The sequence below is a fragment of the Drosophila serrata genome, unplaced genomic scaffold, assembly GCF_035046125.1.
Source record: "Drosophila serrata isolate PLE 108 unplaced genomic scaffold, ASM3504612v1 contig_23, whole genome shotgun sequence".
Taxonomy (NCBI): Eukaryota; Metazoa; Arthropoda; class Insecta; order Diptera; family Drosophilidae; genus Drosophila; species Drosophila serrata.
Window position 1 is genome coordinate 771,397 of NW_028256921.1, and position 15,371 is coordinate 786,767.

At 35.8% G+C, this 15,371-nt stretch overlaps 2 protein-coding genes across 4 annotated transcripts in view; one reads left to right on the forward strand and one right to left on the reverse strand.

Annotated features, from left to right (window-relative positions):
* Positions 1-15,371, forward strand: part of LOC110184181 (uncharacterized) — a 30,092-nt gene that overhangs the window by 6,934 nt on the left and 7,787 nt on the right. For 2 of the 3 annotated variants that reach the window (XM_086830167.1, XM_086830173.1), the window contains 3 exons: positions 17-1,151; positions 1,324-1,496; positions 1,563-1,669. In XM_086830167.1, the coding sequence (XP_086686293.1) occupies positions 268-1,151; positions 1,324-1,496; positions 1,563-1,639 (1,134 nt within the window). In that variant the 5' untranslated portion in view covers positions 17-267 and the 3' untranslated portion in view covers positions 1,640-1,669. Of the gene's footprint in view, positions 1-16; positions 1,233-1,323; positions 1,497-1,562; positions 1,670-15,371 lie in introns of those variants that run through there. The other variant, XM_086830178.1, reaches the window with a different exon arrangement.
* Cpr12A (Cuticular protein 12A) lies at positions 13,984-14,897 on the reverse strand. Its single transcript, XM_020952551.2, has 2 exons — positions 14,561-14,897; positions 13,984-14,180 (listed from the first exon to the last, which is right to left on the reverse strand). Exons 1-2 carry the CDS (start codon positions 14,895-14,897, stop codon positions 13,984-13,986), a joined length of 534 nt encoding a protein of 177 aa, XP_020808210.1.

Consider the following 15,371-nt stretch of genomic DNA (forward strand, 5'->3'; position numbering starts at 1 on the left):
TCTTTATATTTTGCAGAGTTTGTAACAAGTTTGAACTGCCATAATATATATTCTTCAGCAAATATCCAGATTTTAAGCTTTTGCAATATACTTGTCTCTGTGCAATCTGTTCCTGATGCCCAAAGTGCATCTGATTAAATCGATGATGACGATGATGGTGATGATGGCGATGCAGTCTGAATTCGAGCGCCTTTGAATCGTATAAATACAAGTCTGGCCTTTTGGCAAGCGAGCAAAAGCAAAAGGCGAGGAAAAGCGCCCGCAGTCATGTCAAAATCAAACAAAACCCAAATCCGTATCAGGAGCAGGAGCCGTTGCTCGAGCTCGAACCGAAACCGATGCCGTCTCTGGGCTGAGTTTGTTCTGCTTTTGCTGGCGACACTAATCCCGCTCCTGCAGGCCGGGATTGTTACGGATCCGGACACCAGCACCACCAGCACTATGAACCCGTATGCGGAGGAGTCCACAACCAAGGTGGGAGACGGGGGACCGAGACGCGTCGACTGCAAATTGACTTTCGATGCGGCGACAATGGACTCGTTAGGCTGCCACAATGATGAGCCTGTCGTCGCTGAGAAGCTGAGGGTGTTGCGCCCAGTTGCCGGCATGGGTAATAAGCCGGAGGAGAATCTGGGTCCAAAGGAAAATGCAGGCGAAAAGCCGGGGGTGCAAGAGCCGCAGGATGGCTTGCAGCTGCAACGCCACTTGAAGGCACCGGACAGCCAGCCCATCTATGAATTACAATTGGTTGTTTGGCCGTCGGACATTGAGGATGGTGATGACTTCAGTCCGCCGCTGGCCACCACCACCACCGGAAGAACAACAACGACAAGTACCACCAGTACCACAAGTACCACCCCCAAAGCGCCCGAAGCCACTGGCAGCGTCTCACCTATTGAACAAATATGGCCATTGTACGAGGATCAATTGGTCGTATTTCCGCAAATGGACTTTGAAGAGGAGAATCTTGATTATTTCTTCGACGATTCGGGAAGTGCACCTAGCCCGGCACCAATACCAGCACCATCACCAGCTCCTACCACAACTCCTGCGTCCACCAGTGTACATCCCACAGGCACACCCACCCCCACCCCCATTTATGTTGTGCAAAATTATCACGTCATACATCCCAATGGCACCGAGGAGTACAAGTGAGTGCCATCACCACATATATTATTTCTAATTGGCCCTGTATAAAATGGAAGCTTATTAGTTAAGCAATCCATGAGGCTGTATGTATATCTACTTGAACACTAATTAAAGTTAAACTCTAAAACTTAGCTAAGCTTAAAACAAACCTCTAATTTCTCCCCAAAATTCCAGGTTAGTCATGAGCAATGGCTTGGTAAACTACAAGAAGATCTACCGGAAAACCGTTGGTGATCAAGTGATTAATGTTCAGGAGGGCTACAACTCGGTGCCCATACCAGGACCCAAAAATCAAATCCAGACACAGTACTACATTGCCGATGAACGAGGCTACAATGTATATCGAAGTGAGTGTTCTTAGAGCCTTAAATAATCAATATGTTAATGGAAATAATATTCTGTTGCCTTTTCAGTTGAGAATACCTACCACCCGCAAGGAGTGCCCAAGCAGGAGACGCGGAATAAAATCAGAACTGCGGCTCATATATGAGCAAGGATGAGCAGGAAACCCAGAGACCAGGTACAGCAAGAAACTTCAAATAATAATATACATATATTGGATATTTTTTTCATTTTTTTTTTAACCTATAATTTAGTTGTCAATAAAAAGTAAACTAAGCTCTAATGAATCTGATATATTTTCATTATAAATGATTGATTCTTTGATGAATTAGACCCAATTCAAGACAAGCTGTACCAAACATTTTGAATATCTGGAGGAGATCCACTGTCGCTATATAGATTTTTATGATTTATTTTAATGAAAAATTAGGCAATTTAAAGCACTTTGACGAATCCCCATTTTTGGGTTATTTGGAAATGTTTTATTGTATGCAAATTATAATTCATAGCGTAGCAATTTGAGGCACTGCCACAAATCCATACTTTATGGGTTACCCGGAAAAAGTGTGTGAAAATTATCAATCGTAGCGCTTGTTTATTTTCTGGAAATACTCGAGGACTTTTTCTGGAAAAGCCTTCTCCAAATCCTCCATGGGCACAGCATCCATGCCGGGTCGTCCCTTCCATCTGACAAACATAACGATGTTCCCACCCGAACTAAAGCTGTGCATCACTCTCTCCAGCTCCAGGCCACGACACAAGTCGATTTTATCCGCGTTCGATTTCTTCTTACAACCGGAATCATCTTGATCTTTACTCAACTTAAGTTTGACAAGATCGATGCCCTTCCTCTTGCTTTCCTTCATCTTCTTTTTGGGCGGTTCCGGTTCCGGTTCTGGACTGGCCGGCACAGAGATAACGCCGGAAGACTGTAACAATTTTGTTAGTATAATTTCAATGGGTAATGAAATCCGTCAAACCTTAGGTTCCAATCTGATGTCTTGATTGCAAGTGGAACATTTTCTTTCAGAGCTAGACTCTGTATCGCTGGAGTCCGTAAAATCCGAAAGCAATATTTCATGGACCCCTTGCACAAGGAACTCTCCGATTTCGTACTCCTCAAGAACCGACAGGCATGTGCCAAAGTTAACCAACGGCTCCCAAGTGCTCTCCGAGATGTGATGGCCGCACCATTTCACTAGCATTTCGACGATCCCGTGCATTAGTCTCTTCCCAATGATCCTTTCGACATATAATTCGTTGGAAAAAGAGTTGTTCCTTGATTTCGCTGGCTTTGGCTTCAATATGAATGCCGAGCGCTTAGACAAATTCAATTTCTTAGACTGTACGCTCTTGCGTTTGATTTTCATTGTGCTTTTCTGAATTGTATGTTGGTTAGCACGCATCGTTGTTTAAAGCGGAAAGGGAAGCTTGCTAGTGATGTGAAAAATCTAAGACAATATCAAATTTATCGATATCTTAGAATCGAATATCACGAAGCATCGGTGTTCTAATTATTAGTTTAAATAAAATGAATTTATTTACAGGGAATATAATGTCCTAGCTTCTAAACGAGTGACAACATCAAATGTTATGCACACAATATGATTTGTGGTATTTTTTTCTTTTTATTATTCTGTTTGCCTGTCGCCCTTGGTGTGATGTTTTGCCTTCTTTGTTTTTGGCTTCTGGCAGGTCTGATTATTGTTGTTTTTGTTTTTCTTTGGGGTTTTCCAGTTTTCCGAACATTCAATGTTGTTGTCCTGCTGATTTCTATTCTATTTGCTGTTGCTTTCTCAATCGTAGTATCGCTGATTGCCATCATTGTTGTTGTTCACATTTCTGCTATACTGAAAGAAATATATTTGTCATACTCCTGTAATTTATTCCAGAACAAAGAAAATATATAAATATATATAAATGATAAATTTAAATAAATATGTCAAAGTATAACAAGGTCATTCTATTTGCCATTCTTCGTGATTTGTGGCTATCGCTGAAGCAACCCTGTGCTTGTCGCGAAGCGCAGCCAACTTCACGCTCAGCTGGAGCGGCCATTTTGTTTTTTACTTCTACACATTTGTACATAAAATTCCATGTAGTAGAAAATATCTTTCAGTGTGTATTGATGTTGTCGCACATGGAAAACCCTTTGGCAGTCGAGGGGGTTAAGCGTATGGATGATGCTGATGATGCCATTTAGATGCATATCAAAGTATTTCACTTTTGTCCAATCCTTGTGGCATTTTTGCATTTGTATTTATTTATTATTATTTTTGTTTGCCTTCCACTGCTGTTGCTTCCTGCTTTGTTGTTTCTTTCAATTGTAGTTTATGGCCTTCGCTGCCCCGAATTCCGTCCGATTTTCCCTTGATTTTCCTCGATTTTCCAAAACCCCTACCTCTTGGAGCCCCGGAGCCCTGTATTGTTGTTTATGCCGCAAAGTTTTCTTGGTCCTCGGGCGTCAGCCTGTTGGCAGCTGTGCAAAGTTTTTTGGGTCTTGGCTTATGATTATTTAAAGTCTTGTTCGACCCCATTTTATGTGTTTGCCCCGATCCCGATTTCGACCTGAATCCCCAATGCCAATGATTTCCACTAAAGCTGTTCATATGTATTTAAGAAAGGTTGTTTTTCTGCAGAACAAAAATTTCAGGGTTCTACAATTAAATCAAACACTAAATTTCCAGTCTTATCGAGTGTAACTGTTTTGCCCCATTTGCTGAAAATGAAGAAACTATCTTTACTGTGGGACACTAAAGGTGTCTCTTCTTACGTTGTCCTCCTTTAACCCTTTATTTAATTATTTATTCAACCAAAAATAATTTATTCTTGGAAGAATTTACAGAAAATACAATTTAAAGCTTGAAAATAAAACAAGCTAAATTATAAAATATTATTATGTGTAATAAAATAATAATTATTTTACATATTTTAATTCAGATAAGAACTAGTTCTTTTAAACTTTCGTTTGCAAACAAAAATAATCCAATACAAATATCGATTGAAAGTAGATAAGCCAATAAGAACTATCGCAAGACATAGGTATCGCTTAAAAATGCGCAGGCGCGGCCATTTTTACCTAGAAAATGGCCACTACCTTAGCTTTAACAAGTAAAAATATGAGGGATTGTATAACTATTTCATTTTCCATGGTATCAATGGGTTAAGTTCAGATTTTCTGTTATTTTTTGCAATTGCAGCTTCTTTATTTTCAACTTACCTTACCTGGCGTTCAGTTTCCAAGTTGTATATCCGTTCCGTGTCGTCTTGGTCGTCCGTCGTTAGCTTTACGGCCTTTGTAATTATCACTTTAATGAACTTTGCTAGTTTGATAGCGAACCACGCCAAAGGTATCCCACCTACCATGGAGCCAATGAGAGGAATCGCCCTGGTTGTGGGAACGAGAGGGGCGATGACCAAGGACGCTACGTGCAGAACTGCTATTTGGGCCCCTCCTCACCCCACCACCCACCCTCGTCGGCGCATTGTGTGCCTTTGGTTTTTATTAAGGAATAAAATTAGTGAGCGCGTGCCGGGAACGCCAAAAATGCCAGTTGCAGTTGCTCCTTGTCCTTGTGCCGCCTCAAGATCTTCCTTTTAGTCCCTTTTCCTCAGGGCCCCCAAGGAGAAAGCATTAAGGGAAACGGAAACAGAGAATGCTAAAGCCTCGGCTATAAAGACACCGAAAGAAATGATTTCAATTAAGCATTAATTTGCAATCATAGGAGGAAGTATTTCAATACTTTTATATGACATTTTTTGTGAAAAATCAATATTTAAAAAACTTCCAACTAAGCCAAAAAATCATTATTTTTATAATATTTTTTTACGATCGTTTGTATGTCAGCTATATGATATAGTAGTCCGATAAAATTATACACAAAATTCTAAATTAATATATAATGGCTATTTATGAAATTTTATGAAAATCTCTTGAAAACTGGAAAAGTTTTAATTAATTTTTCTTAAAATTGTCCGATCGTTCCTATGCCAGTTATATATATGTATATATATAGTCCACCGATTTGCCGTGCTCCAATTTATATACTAGTAAAATTATATAGAAGAATAACTCTATAGTTTCAGTCCAATAGCTTGCACTTTGTTCCAAAACAAATCTCGCACGTCTGTGCATATGATTCCCAACTGGTTCAAACATCTTCGAAACGAAGTTACTGCTGCCGGCCACGTCTCAGAAATGTGTTGTGTTACAAAAGTTGCAAGTCATTGTTTATTAGTGTTCAAAGGTAGTAACTGATCATACATACTTACTGGTCATAGATACTTACTGTTCAGAGTTACTTACTGGTCATAGATATTTACCGATCATAGTTACTTACTGGTTATAACAACTTACTTATCATAGTTAATTACTAGTTATAGTTGATTACTGATCATAGTTCTATAAATCGGCTGATTGTTCCAATGCCAGTTATATATATGTATATATATAGTCCACCGATTCGCCATGCTCCGACTTATACACTAGTAAAATTATATAGAAGAAGAACTCCATAGTTTCATTCAATAGCCTGCTCTTTATTTCAAAACAAATCTCGCACGCCTGTGCATATGATTCCCAACTGGTTCAAACATCTTCGAAACGAAGTTACTGCTGCCGGCCACGTCTCAGAAATGTGTTGTGTTACAAAAGTTGCAAGTCATTGTTTATTAGTGTTCAAAGGTAGTAACTGATCATACATACTTACTGGTCATAGATACTTACTAGTTATTGATATTAACTAGTAAAAGATACTTACTGTTCTGAATTACTTAATGGTCATAGATACTTACCGATCATAGTTACTTACTGGTCATGAAAACTTACTTATCATAGTTAATTACTAGTTATAGTTGATTACTGATCATAGTTCTATAAATCGTCCGATCGTTCCTATGACAACTATATATATGTATATATATAGTCCACCGATTCACCATGCTCCTATTTATATACTAGTAAAATTATATAGAAGAATAACTCTATAGTTTCAGTCAAATAGCTTACTCTTTGTTCCAAAACAAATTTCGCGCACCTATGCATATGATTCCCAACTTGTTCTAACCTCCCCGGAACGAAGTGACTGCTGCCGACCAAGTCTCAGAAATTTGTTGTTACAAAAGTTGCAAGTCATTGTATATTAGTGTGCAAAGTAAGTAACTGATTATACTTACGTACACGTCATAGATACTTGCTTTTCATATATACTTCCTTGTCAAAGTTAATTAGTGATCATAGCTACTTACTGTTCATTGGTACTTACTGATCAAAGTTAATTAAGTTACTTATCATAGTTACTTAATGTTCATAGATAATTCTTAATCACAGTTTATTACTGATCATTGTTCTATAAATCGTCCGATTGTTCCTATGTCAGTTATATATATCTATATATATAGTCCACCGATTCGCCATGCTCCGACTTATATACCAGTTAAATTATATAAAAGAATAACTCCATAGTTTCATTTAAATAGCTTGCTCTTAATCGTGTTCCAAAAGAAATCTCGCGTACTTATGATTCCCAACTGGTTCTAACATCCCCGGAACGAAGTGACTTCTGCCGGCCAGATCTCAGAAATGTGTTGTGTTACAAAAGTTGCAAGTCATTGTTTATTAGTGTTCAAAGTTAGTAACTGAACATACATAAGTATGTACTGGTTATAGATACTTACTGTTCAGAGATACTTATTGATCAAAGTTACTTAATGTTAATTGGTACTTACTGATCACAGTTACTCACTGGTCATAGATACTTACTGATCATAATTACTTACTGGTCATAAATACTTTCTGTTCAGAGTTATTTACTGGACATAGATACTTACTGTTCTGAGTAAGTTAATGATCATTGTTATCTACTGATCATAGTTACTTACTGGTCATAGATACTTACTGTTAAGACTTGCTGACTGCTCATAGCTATTTCTGCTCATGATGCTCAATGATGTCAAGTAAATGTATTAATTTAACAAATGGAAATTGCTGGCTTCTTAATCTGACTTATTTGTTTATTTTTTTTTATATTTATTTTAAGAAGTAATCTTAAAGTTTCTATATCGACAATATTCTCTGCAATTTTTCCCTTAAAAAGTATTAAAATTATTAAAAAGTATTTCAACTATTTTTTTTTTTAATATTTTTCATATAAACCTCTGAAAAAAGCATTGCTAAGAAGCCTTTTTTATGTATATGTATGTACATATGAAAATACAGCAATTAAAAAATATGATTAAAGAAACGAAATGCGCATTCCTTTAATTTTTGCTCTGCCGCATCAAAGTAAACAAAAGTTTCAATTAACGCCCGATTACACAGGGATCAAATTTAAATCATCCAAAATGCAACATTACATCAAGCAACAAAAACAAATAAAACCCCAAAAGCTGTGAATGCGTGAACTGAAACAAACATATTGGTTGGGAAATGGAAAAAATTGTGGAAAAGCGGTCGGTGGGTTTTACGGTGGGGGCTGCGTGAAAATGGCATCAACTTGAAATGGCTGCGAAAATGTAAACTGAAAATGCAGCTTCTTCTTTTCGCCGCCTTCCTTGTCGTGGCTTATATATATTTTTTTTTTTATTTTTTAACCCACCAACAGCAGAAGCAGCAGCAATTAATCATAAAAACAGATTTTAACTCGAGCTGACTTGACTTCCCCCGCCACAAACATGAATATATAGAGGGTGAAGGGGAAAACTCTACCCACCGCGAGCCATAAAATATGCAAAATATCTTGTAATGTGTTTATCAATGTGTTCGAATGTCTGTCCGTGAGTGGGTCTGTCCGTGTGTGTGTGTGTGTGTGTGTGTGTGTGCCAGTGTGTGGTGTGCATGAAACATGGCTCCGGCAATGTTCCGGATCCTGGAACTCAGTTACAGGCGGCAGACTCCTTGCCTCTGCCAGCAAAATAAATTCATTGAATTAACAAATAGCTTCATGTTCATTTCATACCCAAAGAGAGCAACGAACAAAAGCAACAAACAACAAAAAAAAATATATATATAAAAATATAGGTTTATATATATATAAAAAAAATGATAAGGGATTTCGTTACACGGTTAAAAAAATTCAGTTTGTTTTTTTGTTAAAGTGAGATAACAAACAGTCTGGTTTGAAATGATATACATTTATCAGTCTCTGAAGGAAGCAAAAATAAACAATTTTCTAAAGTTTCCTTAAAATGTATATAAAATTTATTTACTTATATATTTAAGTAAATTTAAATTTAATTTTTAGGTCTTGAGATTAATAATAAATATAAAGAGATAATGTTTTCTAAATTTTTCAATAATATATAATGTTTATTGCTTTATATTACTTTTTAAAGGCAAATTCATTTTGTAAAACATTTGCATATATTTGATATCTTACATATAAATACATAATATAAAAATATAATAATATAATATTTATAAAATACAGTGTTATTTTATTATATATTTATATATTTTTCTACTATCATTTTATTTAAACACTCGTTTTGTATATTTTCCTACCATAGTCACACTCATTTCACTACTTATATATATATATTTTGAATATTTTCTTAATACAATTTTATTTTCCACCTGTTATTCGCTATTATTTTGACCCCATTTGTAAATTTTTGTGGGTCTCACCTAACCTTGATTTTCCCGGAAGTTAAGCGAGGGGGGCGGGCGATTTTGCGGGCAACGCTCTGAGTGGATTTTCGTTAAAAATTTAAATAAATTTCATAGTTGTTTTGTGGCTGGAAATTCCCTGGTTTTTCGTCAACCGGATTTTTTTTGTATTCCGCTAAAGTAAAAAATAATTGGCAAGCAACAAGCAGAACTTAATAAATACTTTAAATTACACATTTGAATTCGATATCCTTTAATTTACTTGTGAGGAAGTCTATGGGTCAGTAGGTGGTCATATTTATATTTAATACATTAATAAACAATAAAATTACTTATTGAAAGATTAAGATATTAAAGCAATTTAATATATACATATACAAAGAAAAAGGTATAGTTATTCAGCTTTATAGTTAGGCTCTAAATTAAGGCTTTAGAAACGTTTTATTAATTTAAAAACCTTAAATATTTGGCTCTAAATTATTTCTTTAAAATATGCAGAGCCCTTGAACTCATATTTAATTATTTTTGAGGGAGTCTATTCACTATGGATCTATGGATTTAATATAACATGAATAAAGCAGAGCCCTTGAACTCGTATTTATTTATTTTATCATAAATACAATATACCAAAATTAATAATACACTTTTTTTAATACATTTTGCCTGGTTTGTAGTGCATTGCCAGACCAACTACTAGTCCAAGCTACCCGAAAACCCAATGCAATACCCTATTCCCCTGATCTGCGAAATAAGCGCAACCAATTTGGAATGTTAATTCCGTGCATGAAATACGTACGCAATGCCAGATGAATTTAATCCAAGCCAATAGGTTTGTAATCCTCGCCTGTAATCCTTAACTCACAAACAAAAATTGCACATATATGTCCTGAAAACATGGAAATGAAAGAAAATTACAAATTCAAGGAGCAGGCAAAAAAGTTCATAGCATAATTTGCGGCATGCACGCTAAAATAATGAACTTTCGCTTGCATAAACAAAGGAGTGTGGAAAAGGCTCAAACCAGGGGAGAGGCAAAAATAAAAAAAAAAAACGTAGTAAGTTAGTTAGTTAGTTAGTTAGAAGGAATCTTGGGGACCACTTCGGCCTGGCAATTTCATTAAGGATAAAAAATACAACAAAAAATGCAAAGGCAGGTGGCAAATTTTTACAAGAGAATACAATTTTATGCTTGCACTTTATAATTTGTTCAGGGCTGCAGGCCGTTCCGGAAATTGTTTTCTTTTTGCTGAGGGAAAATACCTGAATTATTTTTCCGACTTATCAAATACTTTTGATTACATTTTTCTCTCGTCTTTTTTTTTTGGCTTATTTTCATCTTTAATGAACCTTTTTTTCCCTGGTTCATTTGATGCCGCAAAGCCAGCCCTATGATAATTTCGTTTTCCATTTTCCGTTGCCCTTTCCTTTAGGTTTTTCCTTGCTCTTTTTATTGTTGTTTCTGATGGGACAGGAGAGTGTGTTTTTTTCTCGACCGTTTGCTGCGGTCGCTGATGAACTGCACACATCACCCACCCGGCAAACAACAGCGATGTCCTTTTAGCACATCCTGCCCACACACCTGCCGTGTGTCCTGCGTCCTGCGTCCTTTGGGGCAAGGCTCCCTACACTTCGGCTCCCGCGGTCGCGAAGCTAAACGCGACTGTCGGCTGCTTAAAAGCCATTTTTGCATTTTATATTTAATTTTTTTTGCTGTTCTTCCCCTACAACTGGGGCTCCCGGAAATGCCATCCTTTTTCCCGTCCACTCAGTGGCTGTGACGTTTATCCTTTAACATACCCTCCCACAGGGTATTTTCATGAGTTTTTCCTTTTTGTTTTTTACTCATAAGCTTAAGCATGGAATTAGTGTTCATTTACACTTTATTTACTATAAATAAATGAAATAAATATACTTTTAATTAATTAAATAAATTCATTACTAAAATTCTGAATATGTTTTCAATTGTTTATAAGACAGAAAGTTTTCTTGGGTATTTTGTTAATTAATTTGGGGCAAGTAAATCTTGTTTTTTTTAACTCATCAGTAAAAGCAAGGAATTAGTTTTAAAATACATTTTATTTACATCGGATAAATAAACAGTAAATTTATAAAATAAATTCATAACTAATATACAGAATACTTTTTCAATTGTTCATCAGGAAAGAACTTTTATAGGGTATTTTCTTAAATTGCTTAGGTCAAGTTTGTCAAGTAAAGCGAAGGAATTAGCTTTAATTTACACTTTAATTACCAATATTGAATAAGTTAAATATTTATTTAATTAATTAAATTAATTCATTATCAAATTTAGAAGACTTCTTCAATTGCTTATCCAACATGTACTTTTATAGGGTATTTTCCCAATTTGTTTTGGGTCAAGTTAATCTTTCGTACTTGCTCATTTTTTGGTGTCCTCTGCACCTCTGTTTATTCTTTATCCTTTCGCTTTGCTTTCTATTTTATTTTGTTTTTTGTTTGTGACATTTTTTTCTGACGCCATTTTCGGTGTTTGTTGCTGTTACCGCAGCATGCAAACATTTTGTAGCTGTGTGTCCTGGGAAAGGCACCGATGTCCTAGTTAAACTTTGCCTGCTTTGTCACATTTGCAATATTTATTGCCTTTTGATTATATTTCAGACGAAGCTAACAAAAAAATAATAATAAAAAACGGAAAGGGAGAAGCTAAAAAGCTTGTGTTTAATTTTTTTTTTTTGGAGGCATTTAAGAAATTTCCTTTCGTGTGATGCGAATTTAATGGAAAACCCCGAAATGGGGAGTGGCATTGACATTGAGTTGACGGGTCCTGGGAAATTTTTAAGGTTTTTTTCCCCAAGTCTTTAATCGAGTCAAAGTTTGTTTGTTTGAGCATTTTTCCAAGTGGACGGAGATTGTTCACCGACTTTACTTACTTACTTACTTACTTACTTAGTTGCTGGATTTTTCCACTCTTTAATAAGCGTCAAAGTTAACAAAGTTGCAGTCGAAGAACTTGGCTCAACTCGACTTTTTCGCCTTGTATTTGGTTTTATTTGATTTTTTTTCTGTTGTTTTTGTTACCCACCCATCTACCGCCCGTTTTCCGAGCTTTTCACGGAACAGATCCAACTGTGATTGTAAAGTTTCATTGATAATTTTAACGAGTCCTTGTTTTTAGGGTGGATTTTTGGTCAGAGTTGGGGATTGCGTGTCCTTCTTGTGGAACTGCAAAGGCGCTTTAAGCACTTCTGAAAAGTTGGTTGTTCTTTTAACAATAATTCATGGAATGAACAGTTTCTGATAATTTAAAGATATTATTAATTCTCTATACATAATTAAGATTTTCAATTTTCAAGTTTAAAATGATTTGAAGTGCATTTCAATAGAATATACATTTAATTTATATTTCTCTTACTTTCTTTTATTTAATTTCTAATTATTGTTAAATATCTTTGAGATTTCAAAGACCAAAAGTCACCTTCATTGTCTCTATAGTTTTTCCTCACTTTTTCCCTGACTTTTCATATACTTTTCCTTGGCTAAACCAAAGCAATGAGCAATCATTGCTTTCATTTCAGTTAACTTCCTTCTGCAATTTCCTTTGTCTGGGATTTGTTTTTTCATGCTTGACTTTATATATAAATTTCATATTTTTGTTGTTTGTAAAGAAAACTTGTCCTTCTTGCCTTACGCAACACTTGGTTTAATCTGATTTGAAATCAATTTCAATTTAATATTCACACAAATCATCCTTTATTTTTTTGTTTCGGCAATGCCTGCAATTAAGCCTGGCAAGTCGGCAATGCAATCCGATCTCAAGATGATTTTTTATGGCCCTTTATGTTTTATGACTTAATAGTCGGGCCCCACCACCGAATAAAAAATAATAAAAAAAGGTGCAAAAATTGAATTAATTCTGCAAGTCAGTCGGCGGAACGTTGAACTCGTTTCCCGGGCACATCCCTCCCTGTCGGCACTTAATAAATTTATGATGAACCTTCACACACTCTTGGCTACGGAATTTTTGGGGCTGCCTTTTAAAACCATTTCCACTCCAGTTCTATCCGGTACTCAACGCTGGAAATTGTAGGAAAATCATATGAAAAATTATAATAATACTATAATAATATAGAAATTTAAAATAATATAATATTATAATGTGCTTGGTGAAAATCATATTTGATGTATATTTGAAGTTGATTTCTGGGCTGGAATGTTTCAATTAACTTTGATATTTAACACTTATGATATTGATATATTTATTTACTTGGCTTCTTTTTGAGTTTAAATAAATAATACACATATTTTTTCTCTCTGTACTGGACAACGTCTCGAAACATTGCGATTTATATCGTTTTTGGTTTGGTTTCGTTTTCGTTTCTTAATTGCCTTTGGCTCCAGAACCTCGCCAAAAATGTGTTAAAAATGCAAAAATATGGCCAAATATTCGGTGTACATATATCGTATAAGTATATATATCTGAATTTCAGAGCAATGGGGGATGCCCTGCACTTTTATGTTTTATTGTCCCGAAACGCTTTGCGGTAAATTTATTGCCAAATTTGTTGGCGACTTTCGAAAATTCCCGAAATCTTCTTAGCCAAAAAATACAACAAAATAATACAACAAGAGGGGCGGCAACCATAAAAACGGAGCCCCAACAGCTACAAACAACCTGAAACATCGTCAATAATAAATTCATAATTATCGCATCCTTTGCCTTAAGAAAATTTTTTTATTATTTTTTAATCTCATTCCATTGAACACAACACAAAAAAAAAAAAAAAAAAAAAAAATTGTGGAAAAAAACATAAAATTCATAATAATATAATACGAGTAGTCGTTGGGGTCCAGCGAAACGAGAAGCAGCAATAATAATAATAATGAGGATGGTCTGCAATTACAGTGCCTCAGTAGCGGCCCCCTCTGCGATTCGGAGTCACATTCCCCGTTCCCCGGGGCGTCGACGTCGACAATTGAGAGGGGGTTACCGCAGCTGAGGGGGATTCCAATCGGGAACTGGTAGAAGCTTCCAAGGGGGAGGACTCCCCGGCCATGGGCACTTCAATGGAACGCGGGAGATTGGGATACACTTGCGGTGTAATTGCTGAATAGTAATAATAAAAAAAAATAAACAATAATAAATAATATAATAAAAATACAATATAGTAACTAGATAATCAGTGAATTAATATTTGAATTATTTAATCTGTGCTTGCTTCATTAATCATTGAAATGGAAAGTGAGATTTTAATTGAATTAAATGTATTATAAACTACTAAACACAAGTAATTTAATATATATTATAGATATATATATGTAAATGATCCTTGTTTTATATATAGAATCTATAAGATAGTTTATAAATTATAGATTCTACTCAGACGAGAGACCAATTATTTTAATTCAATTAACTTCGCTCACAATTTAATTCAAACTTCCTTTACCTTGATTAAAAACAATTAAATGATCGATAATTCTACTCACATTGATTCTGCCGATAGCCAAATTGATCCGCATTGTAGAATACCGTGAGAAACCGACCATCGCTCATTCGATAGGAATAATATCCAACAACCATTAAAGTTTTGACCTCATTGATTTTGGCAAAGTAACCCCGCTCGTAACGCGACGTTCCATCATCCAATTCAAATCGATACTCGTAACTGCCATCGGGATATCGATTATCGAATCGATCCAATAATCTCACCTTGCTCTCGGCTCCCCTTCCCTCGCTCTCCACAATTTGCTGGGCGGCGGAGAGAGAGCACGAAGCGAGAGTTAGCAGGAAAATGGAGAGCAGGATCAGACCGGAAGCCGCCATTTTGGGTGAAGTGATGTCTGTGAGGGTGAGGGAAATGGGTATGTGTAATATGTGGGTGTTACGATGATGGCGTGTGCTGTCGCGTGTGAATTTCTTAACAGTTTAATTCGGAAACAGTGTTAACTTTGGCTTTTTATAGTCGTCGACAAACGAAAGGCAGCGACTGCGGGCAGAGACGCGACTGCGACTGAGACGCACAAGATCTTCGACCTGAGCTGGCTATGCCAAAAAAGCCAAGGGAATGAGGGGATGAAGAGGAGCAGTCCAGGTACACTGGGAAACGTTTCTTAATTACCAGAAAATGTATAAATTAACTATCAATAAATATGCGCAAAAAGCCGATTAACAAATGATGCAAAAATACTTAATATAGATTAATATAAATATGAAATAATATTTATTAATACATTAAATATTAAATAAGTTTTCCAAATATTTCCACAAATATTTTGGCTAAAATGTTGAGCAATTCCA

Excerpts from the sequence above, each read along its gene's own strand:
- Cpr12A (XM_020952551.2), bottom strand. The coding sequence starts at position 14,897 with ATGGCGGCTTCCGGTCTGATCCTGCTCTCCATTTTCCTGCTAACTCTC. Across the intron at positions 14,181-14,560 it reads TGGCTATCGGCAGAATCAAT|CAATTACACCGCAAGTGTAT; the intron begins GTGAGTAGAATT and ends ATTACTATTCAG.